The following is a 23,465-nucleotide window of genomic DNA, read 5'->3' on the forward strand; positions in this document are numbered from 1 at the left end:
GCAAACTGCGGCCCCTTGAGTGTGGCTCTTCCACAAAATACCATGTGCGGGCGCGCACGTACAGTGCGATTGAAACTTCATGGCCACACTCAAGGGGCCAAAGAGCCGCATGTGGCTCGCGAGCCGCAGTTTGCACACCACTGCTCTAAGAGGACCAGAGGGACAGTGTCCAAGGGACAGAGTCAAAGTAAGCAACCAAGGGTCAAACTGGCATGGCCAGGGTAAGCAAGAATGCCTAGATGGCGTCAAGGGTTTGGAAAAGGAGTGAGAGGAAGAAGGTCCAAATAATTAATACCCTGAAGAGCTGGACAAGGGGCAAGAGAGGCAGAGTTCCACCGTGCTGCAGCGACATTTTTTAGGGTAGAAAAGTATAGCAGTGGTTAGTGACTTCAGATAGCTGCCATTTAAGTGAGATGGTTATTCTGGGGAACAGAGATGCGAATTAATGTGCCAAGCCCTGCTGATGTGGTGGATGTCAGGCCTGGTCTCTGACTTCAGGACGTTCTCAACCTTAATTGGAAAGATCATGCAAATACACACAGGCCTCCTGCCAGATTGCAGGCTCTTTATTCAAAGGAGGGTTTTGCTTCTGAGGCTTCCAGTACATTTTGTATGTTGATGACAATTTTGGCTTTTTTTAAGACTTCAAAATTGAGTAAGCGACAATAAGTTGTTATAATTTCCCTCAAAAAATAATTCTGGAGACCCATGGAATCTTACAATGGAAAATGAACATTTAGAAAGAGACTTAGAAATAACTCAATTACTGATGTTATAAAAGAGGCTTTGTGAATTAAAAGCAGACTTTGGAGGGGAAAGATAAGTTAATTTTCTAACCCTTTGAAGATACTGGTCCAAAATGTCTTAAAACCAAAACTGTTTATTGTGGTTCCCCGGGCCTAATCAACATGTATTATGATACACAATTTATTTTCCAGTGCAATAGAGTATCATATTCTTCAAAATAGCTAAATTATAGAGTAGAATGTCACCCTGGCTGGTGTGGCTCGGTTGGTTGGGCATTAACTTGTATACCAAAGAGTTGCTGGTTCGATTCCCCATCAGAGTACATCCTGGTGAGGGGGTTGGAGTGCGGGAGGCTGTGGATTGATGTATCTCTCTCACATTGCTGTTCCTCTCTCTCTCTCTCTCTCTCTCTCTCAATCAGTAAAACATATTTTAATAAAAAGAATAGAATACCACATTCTGAAGTTCTTTGTAGAGATTTTGCAACCCAGAAAGGGGAAGCCTCATCCTAGGACCCAGTCTGTTCAGCATCTCCACATGGATATCCACCTGTGACTTTACACCTCCATCAACATGTCTAAAATGCCTTTGAAACTTATCATGTCCCCAAGTAAATTCTACTTAATTGGCACTAGATTTTCTTTTCCCTGTTTCCTTACCTCCACAATGGCTCAGGACAGAACATGGCGATATTGTTTACGCCTCCCTTTCTCTCACAAACTCAAGCCCAATTGATGAGATATACTATTGGCTCCAGCTACAGACTTTATCCAGATCAGTCCACTTCTTATGGCCTTTTCCACATGGCCCTCGAATGATGTTATAAATATCCAAATGGCCCTTGGCAGAAAAAGGGTTCCCCACCCCTGGATAGGAAAGAGGGCTTCTCACCCTCTATGAGAGGTAAATACAAGTCCAGGTGAAGACTTTTGTAGGTTCTATGTGAGGGGGAGTAGAAGGTCTTCATTCCAGATTACATAACTTTTCTGGATGACACAGAAGGGAGGTGAACTTTTTGAAAAAACTTTGAAAGGACTTGAAGAAAGGAAAACAACCAAGAAGCCCAAATTCAAAGTTAGGGACCTTTGTTTTATACTCACTACTCCTAGAGTGTCATGATTTCTCCAGCATTGTTCAGCTGCACATGGGCAAAATAATACAGGGTTAGGGTCTGGTTGGGCAGTAATAGCAGAAGGACATGGGTCCATGGGAACTGAGAAGACAGCAATCCAGCTGAGTAGAGCAGGAAGGGAATCAGGAGGGGCCAGATACCCAGGAGAAAAGTTAGAGCAAATGGAGATCTATGTCTAATTAAGAGGAAGTGTTAAAGACATTGAAAGGGCCTAAAGGGGGTGAGTTTGTTGTTAGGGAACTGAACATTGTATTTAACAATTTCTGACGTAGGACAATTCTGAGTTCTCGGCCTTTGGGTTAGGGAAGGTGACGTGGAGGGAAGATATCCAGATCTGAGATGGAGGGACTTTGAAACCAGAGGATATCCACTCATCTACTGATGGCACTTGGGCTATTTCCAGATCTTAACTATTATAAATCGTGGTACATTTACACTATGGAATAGTATGCAGCAATAAAAAAGAAGGATCTCTTACCCTTTGAGACAGTATGGAGGGACCGGGAGAGTATTTTGCTAAGCAAAATAAGCCACTCAGAGAAAGACAAATATCACATGATCTCACTCATATGTGGAATCTAATGAACAAAATAGATCCAGAGACATAGAAGCATGGGACAGACTGTCAAATCTCAGAGGAGCTGGATGGGTGGGAGGGAAGAGATCCAACAAAGAACTTCTATGCATATATGAATAACCCATGGACACAGACAGTGATGTGGTGAAGGCCTGGGGCAGGGGGCAGGTGCAGGCCAGAAAGGGTCAATGGGGGAAAAGGGGGGCATATGTAATACTTTTAAGAATAAAGATTAAATTTTTTTAATTTAAAATTTAAAAAAAGAAGCAGTGGATAAATACACATGAACATGAAAATCAGTCAAGATAATACTAACACTTGAGTTGAAGAAAAAAATTAAGCCTGAGCAAAGCTTTCATGGCAGAAAGATAACAGGTTAATATTTATTTTCCATTTAGGTTTTTTTTTTTTTTTTAATTAAAATCTTTATTGTTCAGGTTAATTTGGCTTATTATTGAGCATATTAATAAATGATAAATAAATTTTTCTTTTTACTGAAGCTGGCAGTGAGCAAAATAAATTTATAACTTATTTATCTATTGCTTTTTTCCTGCCTTTGATGGAGATTTATTTTCCATTTAGGTTTTTAACCTAATGTTAAATGCCCAAATGTGTTGGAGCTCATTATCAATGTTTATCAAGGGTTATCTAAGGTGAAGTTTAGGAAGCTGTACTCTTAGAGAAAAAAGGGGATGTAATATTCTTAGAAGAGAAAAGGGTTTCATTTATGACAAGGAGGAGCAGGACACATTTTGTTGAGAGGGTGAGAATGTAGAAGAGTGTTTAATACAGAAAAGGAGCTTTAGAAAGCAGAGAAAAAAGTTTAGGAGTCTGAGTAAAACTCTTGTAGGGAATAAAATGATGTAACTATTATTGAGCTATATTTCCTGGCCTTGCCCACACAACCCTTGTTTGTATAGCACCTATTAACCTCTTACAGAAGTAGTGCTGTGTGGATTACAGCTTGGGAAACATTGGCAGAGCACTCAAGGATAGCAGGCTGTGAAGCATTCCTCAGTGGAGTTGGTGCCAAGTCACGGTAAACTCAACTCTCAAGGTATCTGGAGGGCACTGCTTGAACAAGGATGAGCCAGATTCAGGGCCACCCAACTTGTTGAGTTGTTTCATGGCCACTTGTCTTTTCAGCTCAGCTAAATTGCGGCCTCTGTGAAATCAGGGACAGTTGTCATTTCTTTACATCTCCACAACATTTGGCTTATTATTGAGCATATTAATAAATGATAAATAAATTTTTCTTTTTACTGAAGCTGGCAGTGAGCAAAATAAATTTATAACTTATTTATCTATTGCTTTTTTCCTGCCTTTGATGGAGATTTATTTTCCATTTAGGTTTTTAACCTAATGTTAAATGCCCAAATGTGTTGGAGCTCATTATCAATGTTTATCAAGGGTTATCTAAGGTGAAGTTTAGGAAGCTGTACTCTTAGAGAAAAAAGGGGATGTAATATTCTTAGAAGAGAAAAGGGTTTCATTTATGACAAGGAGGAGCAGGACACATTTTGTTGAGAGGGTGAGAATGTAGAAGAGTGTTTAATACAGAAAAGGAGCTTTAGAAAGCAGAGAAAAAAGTTTAGGAGTCTGAGTAAAACTCTTGTAGGGAATAAAATGATGTAACTATTATTGAGCTATATTTCCTGGCCTTGCCCACACAACCCTTGTTTGTATAGCACCTATTAACCTCTTACAGAAGTAGTGCTGTGTGGATTACAGCTTGGGAAACATTGGCAGAGCACTCAAGGATAGCAGGCTGTGAAGCATTCCTCAGTGGAGTTGGTGCCAAGTCACGGTAAACTCAACTCTCAAGGTATCTGGAGGGCACTGCTTGAACAAGGATGAGCCAGATTCAGGGCCACCCAACTTGTTGAGTTGTTTCATGGCCACTTGTCTTTTCAGCTCAGCTAAATTGCGGCCTCTGTGAAATCAGGGACAGTTGTCATTTCTTTACATCTCCACAACATTTGGCTTATTATTGAGCATATTAATAAATGATAAATAAATTTTTCTTTTTACTGAAGCTGGCAGTGAGCAAAATAAATTTATAACTTATTTATCTATTGCTTTTTTCCTGCCTTTGATGTCTTGGTCTCCTCCATTTAGGTTTTTAACCTAATGTTAAATGCCCAAATGTGTTGGAGCTCATTATCAATGTTTATCAAGGGTTATCTAAGGTGAAGTTTAGGAAGCTGTACTCTTAGAGAAAAAAGGGGATGTAATATTCTTAGAAGAGAAAAGGGTTTCATTTATGACAAGGAGGAGCAGGACACATTTTGTTGAGAGGGTGAGAATGTAGAAGAGTGTTTAATACAGAAAAGGAGCTTTAGAAAGCAGAGAAAAAAGTTTAGGAGTCTGAGTAAAACTCTTGTAGGGAATAAAATGATGTAACTATTATTGAGCTATATTTCCTGGCCTTGCCCACACAACCCTTGTTTGTATAGCACCTATTAACCTCTTACAGAAGTAGTGCTGTGTGGATTACAGCTTGGGAAACATTGGCAGAGCACTCAAGGATAGCAGGCTGTGAAGCATTCCTCAGTGGAGTTGGTGCCAAGTCACGGTAAACTCAACTCTCAAGGTATCTGGAGGGCACTGCTTGAACAAGGATGAGCCAGATTCAGGGCCACCCAACTTGTTGAGTTGTTTCATGGCCACTTGTCTTTTCAGCTCAGCTAAATTGCGGCCTCTGTGAAATCAGGGACAGTTGTCATTTCTTTACATCTCCACAACATTTGGCTTATTATTGAGCATATTAATAAATGATAAATAAATTTTTCTTTTTACTGAAGCTGGCAGTGAGCAAAATAAATTTATAACTTATTTATCTATTGCTTTTTTCCTGCCTTTGATGGAGATTTATTTTCCATTTAGGTTTTTAACCTAATGTTAAATGCCCAAATGTGTTGGAGCTCATTATCAATGTTTAACAACTTTGACTTACACCTTTTAATATCTCATGTACCTACACGTGTCCTATCTTTGATAATTTTTATGAAGTGGGGCTAGAAAAAAGCTCAAAAAAGAATATTTTATATTGTTGATTAGTGAAGTATTTATCCTAGTTATTATTATAAAGAAGAAATAGTTGGGCAGATTTGAGACGTAGCTAAAGCATTCATTTAAAAGTTGGGTTGTTTTTTTCAAGTAAAATTTTAAAAATTAACTAGAGGTATAAAATCTATTTTAATGTTTTGAGGAACCTCCACACTGTTTTCCATATTGGTCACACCAATCTGCATTCCCACCAACAGTGTGCTAGGGGTCCCTTTTCTCCATATCCTTGCCAATACTTGTTTCTTACTTTATGAACAACAGCCATTCTGGCAGGTGTGAGGTGATACCTCATTGTGGTTTTAATTTGCATTCCTCTTATGATTAGTAATGTGAACATCTTTTCATATATATATATATTGGCCATCTGGGAACATTTCTGCAGAAACTCGAAACACTAATTTGAAAGAATATATGCATCCCTGTGTTTATTGCAGCGTTATTTACAATAGCCCATCAGTAAATGAGTGGATAAAAAAGCTGTGGTACATTTACACAATGGAATACTTTGCGGGCATAAAAAAGAAGGAACTCTTACCCTTTGTGACAGCATGGATGGATTCAAGGGTATTATGCTAAGTGAAATAAGCCAGTCAGAGAAAGACAAATACCATATGGTTTTACTTATATTTGGAATCTAATGAACAAAATAAAATAGAAACAGATTCATAGACACAGAGAACAGACTGACAGCTATCAGAAGGGGGTTATTGGGGGTCTAGGTGAAAGAAATGAAGGTATTAAGCAGTAAAAATTGGTAGTTGCAGAATAGTCAATGAGATGTAGATTACAGCATAGGGAATATAGTCAATAAATAGAAGTAAATAGGTATTGGGCCAGGTGGCTACCACTCTGTAAAGTACATTATTTTATAACCACTTTGCTGTATATATGAAATAAAGAATAATATTGAATATTAGCTGTAATTGAAAAATTTAAAATTTTTTTAAAATATACATATTTGGCCAAAAATTGTTATAACAGTCAGGAAGTTACCTTTAAGAATTCTTTAATTAGCTGTTACTTATTTACTGTATTAGCAAATGTGTGTTTGTGTATAGAAGGGAATATATGTAAGTATAAATGTATACTATATACAGAAACATGTAAAATTTAATATAGGAATACAAATGAAAATATAATTTATAACATGTATTATTACACAAAAGGTAGAGAAAGATATGCATGTGCTTAAATATGCAGAAGTCAGTGCAAATTATTACATGATTCCACTGGGGCATACAAAAGCAAAGATATAAAATAGTTGAAAATTTTAATTTTTAAGAGTGGTACAGTTATGAAATGTACTTGGTTTTTTAAATTGTTATTGCTATGGGTTATGCATTTATTCATATTCTTCAGTGAGGGCATTTGCCTTCAGCTAAATATAAGAAAAAAGTAAGGGAACTGATAAAAACTCCAGTCTCCGGATTGTTTGATGTAATGTCCTCCAACACTAGCAGAGTTTAATCTGTTGTCCTTAGGACAGAGTTCCAACATTTATTGATGAGCTCTACCTCCTTTGATAGCATAGTTCACAGTGTAATATAAACCCAGACTGTTTGAATTGGGTTCTGCGAGTCTATTTTTCTCAGCATAGAGATGTGGATAGAAAGGCTCAGAAATATACTGTCATAAAAGTACCTACACAGCCTTCCTCTCCTGAAGAAGCCACAGTGTCTGAGAGCCTGGGAAGTCACATGCATTAGGAATCTTTATCTCCACTATTGAGACTTACCTTGATTTGTAGGCCTTCGCTCAGGTTTGGTTTATTTAGAGAATTGTGTTTGGTAAATTTCTATGTAGAATGGAAACCTTCTCATGCCCCTGGACCCAGAAATCAGGTGAATATGCTCTTGTTTTTATTCCACTCGCTCCCTTGTTGTAGTTTCAGTGAAAACATTTGCTTATAAACTGTCCTCCCGTCAGGCCAAGAAGAGAAGCAGTTTCTACCTAAACTAACCTTCCCATGTATACAGGAGAGAGAGAGAAAAAAGAAAGACTTTTCAAGGGTAGTTAAGCAAAAACACCATATTACAAAGGCTTTGGTACAATTTTATTTCTCCTTTGAAGACGCATGTCTGATTTTAGAGTGTAGAAGTTAATAGGACCAATCCCCCATAGAATGTACTTCACACTTCTAATTGTTTCTAATTATTTTTTTATTATTTAGACTTCAAGGAGACAACTTGGCAGAAAGAACAGAGGAGACGACACAAATACTTCCTTCTCCAGATGAAATAATCCTGGATTCTTTGAGTAAGTTTTCAATCCCACAATACCTACATAGCTGCCTGTCATATGTGTACCAGTCCTTCAGGATGGGTATCGGGAGGTTAAGGGCAAAAGAATATGGATTCTGAGGAGCAGGCTCTTCATGTCTGTGCCTGTTTTGGGTACAAACAGGTCAACCATAAGCTGGCTGTTGCCAAAATTTGTCACGAATTCCAGCTGGTTTGGGGTACTTTACATTGTTCACTCCCATTCTCACATCAAGGATCCCTTTATTCTTCCCTGCCAGAAGTGTCAATATTATATAGATTTTGTTCCCTCTCTCATCCTTATATTGAATTGTTCTCAAATCATGTCAATGTGCCTTCAGAATTGCCTTTCCCAGGCAGCCTCCTCTTCATTTTCCCTGATGCTGCCTGGTCTATGTGTTTGTCCTCTTTCTCTGTCTAATTTAACAGCCTTGTTTGTACTATCTCAAATAGTCGTTGTACTATCTCACCCCTCTTCAGCTCATTATCTTTTTTTACAAAGAAAGCTGCTTATGTCACCCCCCTTTTTTATATTACAAAATTCAAACTCCTTAGCTTAGCATATGAAGTTCACGGCAGGGCACCTCAAAATGGTTGCTGAATAATTAAGCACGTGTAATGTCACTATGATGGCATTAAAGGTACATCACTGCTTCACCGTTCCGTATTCTAGCAGGAAGCAGCTGGACATCCAGCTGGGATAATTAAAAGAAAAACAGTAGAAACTTTTTTTTTTACATCTGGATAGAGGAGGACATCTTAAACAAGATGGAAAAAATCTTAACTATGAAATAAAAAAAAATCAACTATAGAAAGTTAGAAACTGTTCATCAAAGAATGCCATAAAAAGTGAATAGCTATTCCACAAAGTAAGAAAATATTTTTGAAATAGATTTGTAACTGATCAAATATTAATATTCAGAATACGTACATAAAGAACATCTACAATTTTTTCTTTTTTGTTCAATCCCTCCATCCCCCTAACATCTATAATTTAATAAAAATCAAAAACAATAGAAAAATAAGCGACAGGTATGAATTGACATTTCATGGAAGAGGAGAAACACAATTGGCCAGTGAACATTTGAAAGATGCTTAATGTTCTGGTAACCAAGGGAAAGCAAATTAAGACCACAAAGAGGTGCTGTGTTATAACCAATTGTTTGCCATTAATTAAGAAATTTGGCAAAACCAAGTGCTGGTGAAGACATAGATGAAAGAAAAGTCATACACTACAGGTGGGCATAAACAATTTTGGAAACTTTCCCATTATCTTAAAATCTTGAACATTTATATCATCTAAAACCCAGGCACTCCACTTCTAGGAAAATATCTTAGCGAAACAAGTCTTGTGCCATGAAATGTGAACAACCCTTCTTAGTATGCTCCCGAAGAGGAAAATGGGTAGACATGGTGGAAGTGTTATATTGTAGGAAACTGAATGCATTTCAACTACACATAAGACGGATGAAACTAGTGGAATGCTAATAAATGTTACCAACTGTTTCTTTGAAAAGAGCCCTGATTTGTAGAAATTGGTGGTTTCCATAATGTGCTCCCGCTGAAGTTGAATTCAAGTAACCAATCTGAAACGGCAGCGAGGACTCCCAACTGGTAAGAGCAGGTTATAGCTCACAGCTGAATGAATCTTAAAAGCATAGTATTGATTGAAAAAAAGCAAGTCATAGAATTAAATTCATGTGAAAGCTCAAAACTAGCAAATCTAAGTAATATGTTCTTAAGAAGACATACATAAATGATAAAACTGTATTTAAAGAAGGGAATGAAAAGCTCAAAATGGTGGTTATTGCCAGTGGGTAGAGGAAACAAGGAGGTGGGATAAGAAAATTGTGCAAAGGGAAATGAGGATTATTTAAAAGTCCTAATTCTTAAATTAGGTGGTGTCTTGGGTGTTTATTTCATCGTGTTTTGTAATATAAATACACTACATATGATGCATACATATATTTTGAATATGCTTTTTATATGTCAAGTATTACCCAATAAACATTTAAAAATAAAGTGTGATGGGAACATACATACACCAATGCCAGTGTAGCACAATATAATGAAATAATGATAGTTTACATGCACTCAAATCTCTTATAGTACTAGTGACATGAAACACTTGAGACTTTTAACACTGCCAGCAGAAGTTGGGAAGGATGTTGGTCATTTGTTGGCCATTTGTTGACATAAGACAGATATTACTTAACTACTGGCCCATTATTTTTTAAAATTCTCTCAACCCCCCCCCCCAATCCACCAATCTACAAATCTGTATCTTCAGCAATCATATTCATAATAACTGAGAATTATAGAAACTCAATTTTTTTGGAAATTTAAACAAGACACCAGTAATATGTTGATTATATTTACTTGTGTCCACTGGGGGAAAATGTATTTATTACGTTTAAGGTCCTTTCTTAAGCTTCTGCATTCTTGACATTCAAGTATCTGTAGATTTAATGAACAAATCTGAAAACATGAGTTTCTGATTCAATATATTCTTTTCCACTTACGTTAGAAAATAACTAGATTCAATAATTCAATATTATTGATATTATTCGAAAGTGCTAATGTGATTTTTATTTCAGCTTTGTATCCACACTGAATTTGGCTCAAAAAATATTTCTATGAATGGGTATAATTTTGTGCATAAAAGCCTATTGTGACACACACAGCAAAAGTAACAATAATGGCAGGAAAAAGGTGAATAAAGCTAAAGTCTAGAGTTTTCTAATTTCTAGCAGCATGCCCAATTACAACAGAGGTAGTTTGTAGTTCAAGTACTGCCAGAGACTTTGAATTTGACAAAATCACTTTATCTTTCTATGTTCCAGTTGCTTCTTCTCTAAAATGAAGTGATAAGATAAGCTCTAATATTTGATCAATTTAGAGAATCATTTTCCCCTCAGTGTATTTTGAAAATCATATAGACTTATAAAAGAGTAAGTACATAGGGCAAAGTAGTTCGCACATATGCACACACCAATTATTGTTAATCAGCAATGTACTAAAATACTTTAAAAAATGGAGCTCCAAGCATGAAACTAAGATTTTATTTTTAGGATATATATTGTCCCTACTAGAATGTAAATTCAAAAATATTCTGGCAGGACCTCACAGTTGTCTCACATTACATTGAATGGAATTCATCATGTTTTTAAATGTTTTTTATTGATTTTTTTTTTAAGAGAGGGAAACATCATCTATCACCTGCCTCCTGCACGCCCTATTGGGGGTTGAGTTGCAACCTAGGCATGTGCCCTGACTGGGAATCAAACCCATGACCTCTTGATTCCTTGGTCAACGCTCAACCACTGAGTCACACTGGCTGGGCAAATTCATCATATTTTTTATCCCACTAGATATTGTGCCAATAAACAGGAAGAATTCAACTCAAACAAGAACAGAACAGAATTCACTCCTCATAAAAAATTATTTTGTTATGAAGCACCTACTAGAATGTCTCTAGTGACTTATAGTATTTGTTGAATAAATGAATATACAAACACACAGAAATAGTTGAATGAATTGATTAATACGTACATACATTAAAAAATCAATCAGAATGACAATACCTCTTTAAAACCACGAATTACTGACTGAGAACTTGAAAACTTAGTTATAGTATAATATTTCTAACCTTAAAAAAATCAGCAAATCCACTAGAGGGTTGGTTTTCTCCTACATATGAAATAATTTGCTTAGTAATGCAGAATAGAACATTTTAATATTATTTATTAAGTTAATATTCTACTCAAGAGTTTCAACACAAATAAAACAGGAAAAATAGAGTAATAAAATTACACTAGTATTTACTCACAGTTCAGTAGATTATAATTCAGTCTTAGAGGACTTAAACTTATGCTAATTTACACATCCTAATGTAAAAAGTCTATACATTGTCACTCTTACCAATTGGGTTTTAGTAAATAGGGATTCAAGTATCCTTTGTTAGTGCATTAATATTTTTGAACTTGGTGTAATTTTCATCATCTGTATTGATTTTGTCAACAAAAATTTCCTTCTTTTTAATGTCTGTTTGGAAGGGCGGTAGGTAAAAATTTTAAATTTGCTTACAACTTGAGAAAACAGCGGTTATTGAGTGTAGATTCTGATTCAGAAGCTACGGTATAATTACGGCTTTATGCCAAGCTTTCCATAGTCTCCTTGAGTGGCCGTTAAGGGCTTGAGAGATTTAATGCTCTCATTTTCTTCCCAGAGCACACATTTTTTTAACAGAAAAATCTGTCTCCATATTTACATGAATCTGAGGGAAAATTTTTAGGGATTCATATGACTCTCAAGTATTAATAATTATAAGAAATCAATTTTAGAAGTCTCCAATAGTTTAAAATGTCTTCCTCTTTACTGATTTTTTTTATTTGAATAGAAGGTATTAAAGTATGGACTATTTCTAGATTCTCTATATATCTGTCCTTATTGCAGATTTTTTATAACCCATATAAATCCTTGTCATCATAATTAATTTAACTCAGCAGACATATGGGAAGGGCTGCCATAATTTTATCCACATATTTGAAAGTCACTACTCATTCACTCCTCAATCTATTCAAGATACGAAATCACAACTTCTTTCTTAATACATTAAAATGGAAAACTTTCCATCATTTAATAATATGTACTCTTCTCCAAACTTTTCAGAATTTCCTATCCCATTTAAGAGAAAGAACACAAAATGGTAATTACATTGTGTGGCCAGTAAAGAAAAAAAAGAAGACAGTTGATAGGTAAAACAAATAAATATAAAATTACAAACCAGAAAAGAACATTAAAGTTCCAACAATTGGCTGAATGAAACGCTAAAAGAAAGTTTGCCCTATCCAAGATAATAGCAGCTCTTGCACATTCCATTTCTAATTTCATTGTATCCTTCTACATTCAAAATTCATAGCATTTTTCATAGGTTGTCTTTAAGCTAAATAAATGTTTTACACTCTACTTTAACTCACAAACACTGTAATTTTTTCAGCAACCAGTTCAGTCACTTTAATATCCTTCTTGTAATAGGCTTGCATATCAAATTTAAGCAATATGTGACTGTAACTTATTCGTTCTTTTGGTAAAAATAGATTCTTTACCTGGGACTGAAGAAGCACTAATGGAGGAGGGTGGAGATTTTGAAATAGCATCTAAATTAACAGGACCTGTAAGTATATTCACTTATTGTTTTAATCTCTAAAACTAATTTATCTCATTGATAGGAAAATCTAATAGAAGTAGAAAGGAATAGGAAACAATAACTTTAAAGAATATTTCAAGTGTACACCCACTGTGTCCCTCATAGCCTTGCAGAGTGCTCATATCAGTAGGGGGCCAGCTTGATTACAAGTATACAGCAAGGCTGCAATTAAGGAAGAAGATTCAAATGAGGTGGGAGAAAATAAATTCTGGTATTAATACCTTTTTCTGCACATGAGTATTCTATAAGATATGAGTTGCCATCTTAAACTTCAATAAGTTTATACCTATCTTAATAGAAAAATAAATGTTTTGCATATCCTGAAAGTTCACATATAATATAAGCATGCTATTATTGCTTATGAAGTCCTTGTGATATTTTTGTTCAACTATCTCTTTTCAATAGAGTATATTGGGAGGAAACCAATAGGTTTTAAGATTTTCAATGCAATATAATGTTGAGAGAATAAATACAGGAAAACTATAATCTACATGTAAATTCTAAACGTAAAGTTTATAACAGATTCTGAATTATTTTCAAAATGACTATGCAGTCTTGTGCTATCCTAAACTTAATAATTTAGACTGGGTTTACATGCTACAGTATTCTCTGTATTTGTTTGCTGAGGCTTCCATAAGAAAGCACCACAGACTGGGTGGCTTAAATAGCAGAATTTTATTGTCTCACAATTCTGAAGGCAGATAGATCCGAGTGCTAGCAGATTTGGTTTCTCCTGAGGCCTCTCGGCTTGCAGATGGTCATCTTCTCCCTGTATCTTCACATCATCATCCCTCTGTCCATGTCTATGTCCTGATCTCCTCTTCTTTTAATAACACTAGTCATATTGGATTAAGACCTATCCCAATGATCTCAATTAACTTGATTACCTCTTTAAAACCTTGTCTCCAACTACAGTCAGATTCTGAAGAACTGGAGGTTAAGATGTCAGCATATAAATTTGGGGGGACATAATTTAGACCATAACACTCTCTGATGAGGTTACAGTATTTGGAACATTACTTAGATCACAAGATTTGATTGAGGGCACCACATTTTCCAATGGATTTCATAATAAAATTAATTTTTTAATTACTGATGAAATGAATATATCTTTGAAGTTTCCCAGAATCCTATTTAAAACTTCAAATTTGTTTTCTTTGTTATTCTATATAGTAGTTGTCATCTTCTAATATACTATGTATTATACTTGTTTTGCTTATGGTTCATCTTCTTCACAAAATATAAGGTCTATGTGGGCAAAAATTATTTTCCTTTTTTTTCACTTTTGTATCCCTAGCAAAGTGCCTACACATAGTAGATACACAATACATGTATATTGAATAAATGAAATTTTTATCAATAATTTCTCGTCATGAGATGAACAATATACGTAGAGCCTTAGAAATCGAAAGAACCATAGCGGCCACCTGGTTCAGCCTTTCCTCTCCCTTATCTCAGTATTCTTACTTTCATTGAAGGTAAGGATATCCATTTTATATAAAAGGAAAAAAAGTCAGAGAAGCTTAGTAACAGGACTAAGCTCCCAAAGCTAAAAGAGTGAAAAGGTCAGGAGTTGAGCGCTAGTCAATTTCCCTTCTACTGCATATCCCTGGTATTCAGGTGCTTTCCCGTTTCTTTCAGGAGTTTATTCCTGTTTGTTAGACATTTTCATATATTCCTCACAACCACTTGTAACCATTGGTTTCAGTTCTATTCCTTGGGCAATAGCCTGAGTCCAATCCTTCCTTTTAACTGATCTCCACTTATTGGAAACAGTTAGGATGTCCTATTTGAGACTTGTTCAGCCCAAACACAATCTGTTCCTTCAACCAGTTCTTATATTGTGTAGTTTGCAAAAATTTCAGCACTTTTGATTCTTTCCCTGGACATATTCTTGTTTGCCAAATCCCTTGTAACGTGGGGGTTATGCCACAACCAAACCCAGGGTTCCAATAATGTTCCCACATCAGAGAGTATAATGGGATACATACTTGATGCAAATATTATCTTTGGAGTATGACCTGGGATTGTAATAACGTTTTTTAAAGGAACTTTCTGACATTTATAAACTTCAGTTTGTCTCCATAATCTCATGATGATAATAATGAATAATCTGTTATTCATCACTTTTGGCAAAGATTTGTTTTATCGTCTGTGAATTCTACCAAAGCCCATGTACCTATCTGCCTCATATCTAAAAGGATACAGTTAGATTCTCTTTCGAATCACTTTCTAAAATTCAGGTATATCTGTTTATAGTATTTGACTTACTTAATAATACCTAACAATCCGAAAGGGGGAAAAAGAAAAGTTAGCTTTTTTTTTTTTGTCAAAATTCTCCTGAGTTATTTCAAACTGGCTCTTAAAAGATTTTCTGCTTTCTTTTTATAGTGTTCACACAGTGCTCTCCTATGCAGACATTTGTTCTAAGTCAGTGTTACTTGTTTTCATTTATCAATGATTAGACTTTGAATTCTTGAAAATTTCTATAATTCTATTTAGTCAAATTAACACTAATTCTTTTTGGAAATATGTGGAATATAAAAATACCTGTATAAATTAATATCAGGATCCTGAACATAATCTCTAGGGGGTAGCTGCTTTTATTGTAAAGAAAACATGGATTTTTAAAAATTTTTGTCAGATTGATGATATTTTAGATGCAAATTCCCCAAAACATACTTCTATAATATTTCTGAGGACTGTATTTTTGGTAAATCAAGAAGAAAATTGTGGCTTTGTGTAGATATGAATGGAGAATTGAAACAAAACAGAACTTTTTTTCTTTATTATCGTAAGAAATGCAATATATTTTATAGCAAATTTTGAGTCATATACTGCAAAATGTAAAAATGCCACAAATGTTAAAAACCATTTAGAGTAATTTCAACACGTGCTGTCTCTATTTGCTAACTTTCCATGTTGGGTATTGGATATTAATAAGTGGGTAGCAGGATTTTGGAAACTTTTCCCCAGTGGCTTCACCTGTGTTTAAAATACTTCATGAATATTTTGTGAATATTTGAGGGAAGTAAAGGCAACATTTAGTTTAGATTTTTATCGTCTCCCTAATAAGCAAGTCATCCTTTTGGAATTTCCCTCTTCCCTTCCTCCTTCTGTGTTCTGGAATGCCTCTTAACATATTCACAGCTGTGATGATTAAAGGTGAATTTGCTAGCTAAATCTATTTGTTAAAAATGAACCAACAAAAGGGAAATCTTAGGAAGAAAATACCAAGTAGCAGATATTGATTATAACCTTTTAATTCATAAATGTGGTACATATTTTTCTGGATCAGTGAGCCAAAAAGACTTACAGCAATGATATTTTAATTTCACAGTTCTTATGGCATTCTTAAAAATTCTGTATTGTTTTTTGTTAAACAAGCATATGAGCATAATGAGAAAATAAGATAACTAAGAAAGATATTTGACATTAAATATCTTACTGACTTTTTTTCTTTGTAAATCTGCTATTTGTTTTATTTATTCACTAGCACTGACCAGACTGTCATAAGTTGACTCTCTTTTTTTAATTTTTTATTGAACTAATTGGGATGACATTGGTTAATAAAATTACATACAATTCTATAATACACCAGCTGTATATTGTATTGTGTGTTCACTACCCCAAATCAAGTCTCCTTTCATCACCACTTATCCCTCCTTTACCCTCTTCTTTCTTCCCCTACACCCCTTTCCCTCTGCTAATCACCCTACTGTTGTCTGTGCTTATGAGTTTTTTGCTTAATCCCTTCACCTTTTTCAACCCAGCCCTGCAATGGCCCTTCCTCTGACAGCTGTCAGTCTGTTCTCTGTATCTGTGAGTTTGCTTCTATTTTGTTTGTTAGTTTATTTTGTTCATTAGATTTCAACTATGAATGAAATCATATGGTACTTGTCTTTCTCTGACTGGCTTATTTCAGTTAGCATTATGCTCTCCAGATGCTTCCATGCTGTCACAAAAGGTAAGATTCCCTTCTTTTTTATAGCTGAGTAGTACTCCATTGTGTAAATGTGCCACAGCTTTTGTGTGCACTCATCTACTGATGGGCACTTGGGCTGATGAGCTGACTTCCTTAAGACTTTATGTAACTGGTCATCAGTTAAAGTAGAAGAAAAATTAAAAGGACTCCTATAAGGAAAGGTTTTATAAAAAGCCTGGAGTTTTTAAGAGTTTTATTTTCAGGTCATTTTTCTTCTGAAGAGCTTTATATATTTGAGGAGGTATATACAACTAACTAGAATGAAAATAGTAATAATGAAAATGATAGCACATATTTGTATGGTACTTTTTAATTGTTAAGCATTTTTACATACTTAATATCAATCATCTCTGAATTTTGCAGTTCCTATGATTTATCTCTTAGGCTTGACAACCTTTCTGTGAAATAAATAGTACTCTAAGTTTACGGTGAGCATATTGAGCTGCTAGATGATCTGGTAACTTGTCCCAGGTCACATAAATGGGGAAAAACTAAAGCTCATATTTCTCAGTGCCCCAGCACTCTTTAATAGAACTTGTCAGGGTCCATACAATTATTAAGGCAATGAGGCCACTGCTAAATTGGACATGTAATATAGAAAGGATTAAAAGGAGGACATTATCAGTAGCCTATATCAAAGATAGAATTATGAGATAGTAAAAAAAGTAGACATTTGAGGGACTGGATCAAAAGACAGGTATATTTTTATGAAAGGAAGGTATCAGTAAGTTTGGTGCAAGAAAGACTAGTCTTGCTTGGGTCTTTCACAATTAGAGGAATCCGAGAAACCAGGCTGGCATGACAAGGAGGGGATCTTAAAATTGGGAGGGTACTCAGAAGGAAAGTGAAAAAGGAAATAATACATGTCTTGGAAAAATTGCCTGTGGCAAACACAGATGTTAGACGTAGGTGATTCGAGCAGCATCATTTAATAAGGTGTCTACTTAGCTGGATTAGAGGTCAATTTCAATTACTTGTAAGATTTATTAATATGTGCTTATGAATTAGTACATAAACAAAACATTTTGTTTGTTGATGTTCTAGGAACAAGTGGATGGCTTTCTGTTTTGCCTTCACTTTTTGCTAATACTTTCTACTTCCACTCACAAATAGTAAGGAATTCAGACCTAGTTGTCTAAAGTTGGAATTTCCCACACATACCACCTTTTCCCCATAGCCCATATATATGAACTTTAAAAAGTACAAATTTGGGTTATAATACACATTGGATAACAACTATAATTGGAAGCCATGAAGATAAAGAAACATTGATGTGCTTATTTCCACATACAGCTAGCACACAAATTCAGAAAAGAGTTTTGACAGGAAGGATATTGTTCCTAAATGAATTTCTTGTGACTGGAAAGAATTAGGTGAATTGATTTTTGTTGATTTTTAAAATTTTTATTTATTAGATTCCTGGTCAGGGCACATCACAGGGTTGTTGGCTGAATCCCTGGTGGGGGTGTGTAGGAGGCAGCTGATCAATATTTCTTTCTCATTGATGTTTCTATCTCTCCCTCTCCCATCCTCTCTTTTAAAAAAATCAATAAAAACATACACAAAAAACACACATCATAAAAAAAAAATCCCTGGTGCTCTTGGGAATTATGTTAAAAGATGAATTTCCCTACACATGATCTCTGATTTGCTGAGACTTAATGAAAATGTCACAATCTGCTGAAATCATATGACTATTTATAATATGCAGGTTGCTCAGTGCCTTTTACTTCTCTATACTGGAAATCTGTATACTAATTTCAAGCCAAATAGCGTGTGTCCGCTTGGAGATTTATTCCTTTTATTCCACTTTTTCTTTCCCAGACCTTTACCTCTTCTAAGTCATACTGAAAAAGACCCATACATTTAAAAGACATAAAATAGAAAATTATCACTTAGATTTGACAAAAAGCATAGAAAGAATTGTACCCATAGGTTTCCCATGTAAAACTGGGTATGAACTTTAGGGAACCTTTAGACTATTTCTTTAACTATGACTTTTGATAACCCTATTTTCTACTTTCTACTTGTTTCTTATTAATATTGTTTCTCCCTACACATAACCCTCCCCTTATGAAAATTTTGACTATTTCATCATCCTTACTTTTTAAATGTTTCCAATAAAACATCTTTGATATTTTTCATAACCACATATAATTTTATGGTAAGTAAATTGTTGCACATATTTTAGAGTATTTATAATTCTTTGTAAATTGACTTAAATAGCTGGTCAATGGAAGCAATGTTGAATAAATAGGTCAATGAACAGTTGCAATTTTCTTGTATTATATATCTAGTGTGGAAAACTAGACACACAGGTAGCATTTATGGAATTAAGATAGAACATTTTAATTAGCACTCTTGCAAAGTGGAAAAGAAACTAAGTTAATGTTCATTATCATCTCATCAAATACAAGTAATAAATTATGGTGAATTTTGTCTCTCAAAAGATAGTGTTGACAAAATTTGGCAGCTAATTGCAGCAATGAATTTTCTTCTAGAAAACAGAAATTAATACACATTTTGCTCAACCCTAAAGAATTTTACCATTTCTTTTTCCTTCTAGGATGTGGAATTTTGCTAGGTTTTTATGATTCAGATTTCAGATGCCAATAAAACTGCTTAAAACCAAGTGTTATAATAGGCAAATTATCTAACCAAATTTTGGGATCTAGTGGGATTTTTCCTTTTGACATTTTTTGGTCTGTTGATTTCCAACACATTGATGATGGAAATATTTGCCCAAACTGGTATAAATATTTTTTAAAAATTCTGTGAATTTTTAAAATGTAGCTTCTAAATGTAACATTTACATAGAAAAAGTTACTTGAGATTATTATGATATAAATGTTAGATCATTGATTGTAGTTGTTCTAATTAATCATCTCTTTACATAATTTCACTATTTCTCCATTGCTAAAATGATGGCACTATTTCTTGGGATCAGTTAAATTCTGTATTTTATTTTTAAGACAATTGGAAGAAAAATATGCATTGATATAGAACAAGGACAGTGAGTTTCTAAGCAAATAATACCCAAGAAGATGGGGGATAGCACACTATTAAATGTCTTGAACTCATTATGGAAAACAGTATGAAGTTTCCTCAAAAAATTAAATATGGAACTGACATCTGACCCAGTATTCTCACTTCTAGGAATATATCCTAAGAAACCCAAAACACCAATCAGAAGGAATGTGTGCACACCTATGTTCATAACAGCACAATTTATAATAGCTAAGATCTGGAAACAGCCCAAGTGCCCATCAGTAGATGAGTGGATTAAAAAGCTGTGGCATAGTTGCACCATGGAATACTATGCAGTTGTGAAAAAGAAGGATCTCTTACCCTTTGAAACAGCATGGAGGAACCTGGAGAGTATTATGCTAAGTGAAATAAGCCAGTCAGAGAAAGACAAGTATCACATGATCTCAATCATATGTGAAATCTAATGAACAAAATAAACTGATGAAAAAAATAGATTCAGAGACATAGAAGCATGGAACAGACTGCCGAATCGCAGAGGGAAAGCGGAAGTGGGTGAGCGGGTGGGAAGTGATCAACCAAAGAACTTATATGCATATATGCATAACCCATGGACACAGACAATAGGATTGTGAAGGACTGGGGTGGGGGGCAGGTGAGGGCTAGAAGGGGCCAATGGAGGAAAAGGGAACATATGCAATACTTTCAACAATAAAGATTAAAAAAACAAAACAAGCACTTTTAATTGTATTAAGCAAAAGAATATGAAACATTTTCAAGATTGATAAGATTGATATAAGAAGTCATAGCTATAATTTCTTATTCATTAAATTAATTGTAAATATGTCTGAAAAATTCAGTCCTTATAGATTTAAATAAATATTTGACTGCATATTTGAATTACTCCTCCACTTGAAAGAGGGAAAATAAATAAAAGCGCATAAATGCAATGTCATGAATAAATGAAAATTGTCGGAAATTCATGAGGAAATGTCTTATACTCAGAGACTGGTCCTAGCCAATCTTATCACTTTCGATCTTAATGGGTGTTACATTTCCACTATAATACTTCTAATTCAACTGTGTAACACACCAAATTTTTGCCTTTTTTTAATAGTCTGTCCTGGGAGGCTAATTCTACAGAATAAAGTTAGTTCTTAACCTTCACTTCAACAACACTCCATAACATTTAGGAAAACCTCCTTATTCCCTGTTGATTTGTTTCCTGCTAGAAATGTTTTCTATTTCTGAGACTTGTGACTTTTTCATACAGCTGTTGACATAAAAGGAAAGCATAGAAACTTAGTAAGTCATCTTTGTATATTGGAAATTCAAGTGTAACATATTCATTTTATCTGTGGTTTTTCGGTCTTTGCTCAGCCATGATGTGCAAATGTCAAATAAATAGTTGACTTTTGATGTGTTTTCACACGGTCAGTAAAAGAGACTAACAAGGCAAACTTTGTCTTTGCACATCTCTGTGGCTGTGTTTCAAAATCAATAACTAACTTTTATGTGTGCATTTCAGTTTATAAAATGCTTTTATATTATTTCAACAACCCTGTAAGTATTGTTGTTGTTCTCATTTTAAAGATGTGAAAAGAAGCCCAGAGAAAATAAGTTGCCCCAAATTACACAGAACTGGAACTTAATTTGGTTCATTCTGAATGTCCTTTAAACTTTTAGCAAATACATGGCAGTGTATCTGGCAAAATCATCAACCCAATTATTGTACTCATGTTGGATGTGAATCCACAGACTTCCATGGTATGGATTCTGTGATTATCAACAGCAGGATATTGTACCAATAATATAATAAAGTATAAAATAGAATTACTATCATGAGTCATAGTCATCTCAAGATATGTAGCACCTAGCTCAGTGCCAAGAGGAAGAGGTGCTCAATTAATGCTCGTTGGATTGAACTGAAGGAGGAAAAATCACTCCAAATATTTTTTTTTCATTCATTAGCCACATTTTCCAAAGGGCTGTTGTTCTAACTAGAATACAGTGGGGCCTTGACTTACGAGTGTCCCGACTAATGAGATTTTTGAGATACCAGCTGTCTCTCAGCAGATTTTTTGCATTGAGTTGACAGAGTAATTTGAGTTAACGAGCTCCTTAACGAGTTCTTTAACAAGCTCCGTCTCTGAACGAATTAAACTCGTAAGTCAAGGCCCCGCTGTATAATGGCTGTTGTCCTAAACATAACATTACAAAGCTTTTAACTGTACTTAATGCTGCAGTTGTCTGTCTTGGGTACCTCCCAGTTCTCTGGAGCCTCTGGCTTAGGCTGAGGGTTATAGGATGACGTGGGTCTGAATGATTTTCATTTTGTGACCTATAATCTCTTCAAAAATTTATCCTTTCATCTAATTAAATAACAGGATGATCTTTGTGGCTATTGCGGCAGTATAGCTATAAGTATGGAATTGTGTTCAGGCTGACCTTGGAAATCAGCAGGTCCCAGTACCTCTAAACAGTGGTTCTCAACCTTCCTAATGCCGCGACCCTTTAATACAGTTCCTCATGTTGTGGTGACCCCCAATTTCATTGTTACAAATTGAACATAATTAAAGCATAGTGATTAATCACAAAAACAATATGTAATTATATATGTGTTTTCTGATGGTCTTAGGCAACCCCTGTGAAAGGGGCGTTCGACCCCCAAAGGGGTCGCGACCCACAGGTTGAGAACCGCTGCTCTAAGACCTGTTTTTTTTAAAAAACGGGCTCAGAAAACATTCCCTCACAATTACCTTATTTTGAAATCTTATAGAAAATAATATGCTTCATATCTTCAACCTCTTACCTATTGCTGTCTTCTTTTTCTGTCCTCTGTGGAAACCTAATGCTTCCCCAGACATTGTTTATCACTTGTGCCTTTATGCAAATACTGATTATTTTCTCAGACCAGTTCTAAGAGGCAATATTGTGTTTATCTTGGTTTTCCTCTGCAACTTTCTGACAATTCATTTTCAAATCTGAATAAAAATTCCTCTTCTTCTGAGATTCAGATGATCTCATACAATGTCAATTTCTTGATCACACTCCTCAGTCATTGAGGACTTCGACATTTGGTACATGCTATCTTCAGCATGTCTTTTTATTCTATTCTTCAAACTTTCTGCCCAATATCTGCCACCTATGGACACATCTTGAACCTTACCAGAATGAGTTCTGTTTATCTCTAGACTCAAACTCCAGTGTATCAGTCTCTACTGATAATACCCTCCTTTTAATTTTCTCACTTCCTTAGTTCCACCACTTCCCACCTTTAACTTTCCCAAAGAGCTCCAGGCCTAGCATTGCCTCTTACTGGCTGCCCTATCTAGCTAAGATCTCAATGTTGCACCACATCAATGCCTCGCCCATTTAGCCTTCTACTGCTGCTAATTTCCAGCCTGGAGTCCATCCAACCTATTCACACTCCATATTTCAACACATAGGCAGACAAAAAAATCACAGAATTATGGAGATTGTTGCAATGCAATAGTAATGCC

At 35.2% G+C, this 23,465-nt stretch overlaps 1 protein-coding gene across 1 annotated transcript in view; it reads left to right on the forward strand.

The window, feature by feature from the left end:
• Positions 1-23,465, forward strand: part of LOC102252312 (chromosome unknown open reading frame, human C8orf34) — a 237,754-nt gene that overhangs the window by 184,708 nt on the left and 29,581 nt on the right. The window contains exons 9-10 of the mRNA XM_005866400.1: positions 7,696-7,781; positions 12,883-12,959. Of these exons, the coding sequence (XP_005866462.1) occupies positions 7,696-7,781; positions 12,883-12,959 (163 nt within the window). The remainder of the gene's footprint in view (positions 1-7,695; positions 7,782-12,882; positions 12,960-23,465) is intronic.

This window comes from Myotis brandtii, unplaced genomic scaffold, assembly GCF_000412655.1.
Source record: "Myotis brandtii unplaced genomic scaffold, ASM41265v1 scaffold23, whole genome shotgun sequence".
Taxonomy (NCBI): domain Eukaryota; kingdom Metazoa; phylum Chordata; class Mammalia; order Chiroptera; family Vespertilionidae; genus Myotis; species Myotis brandtii.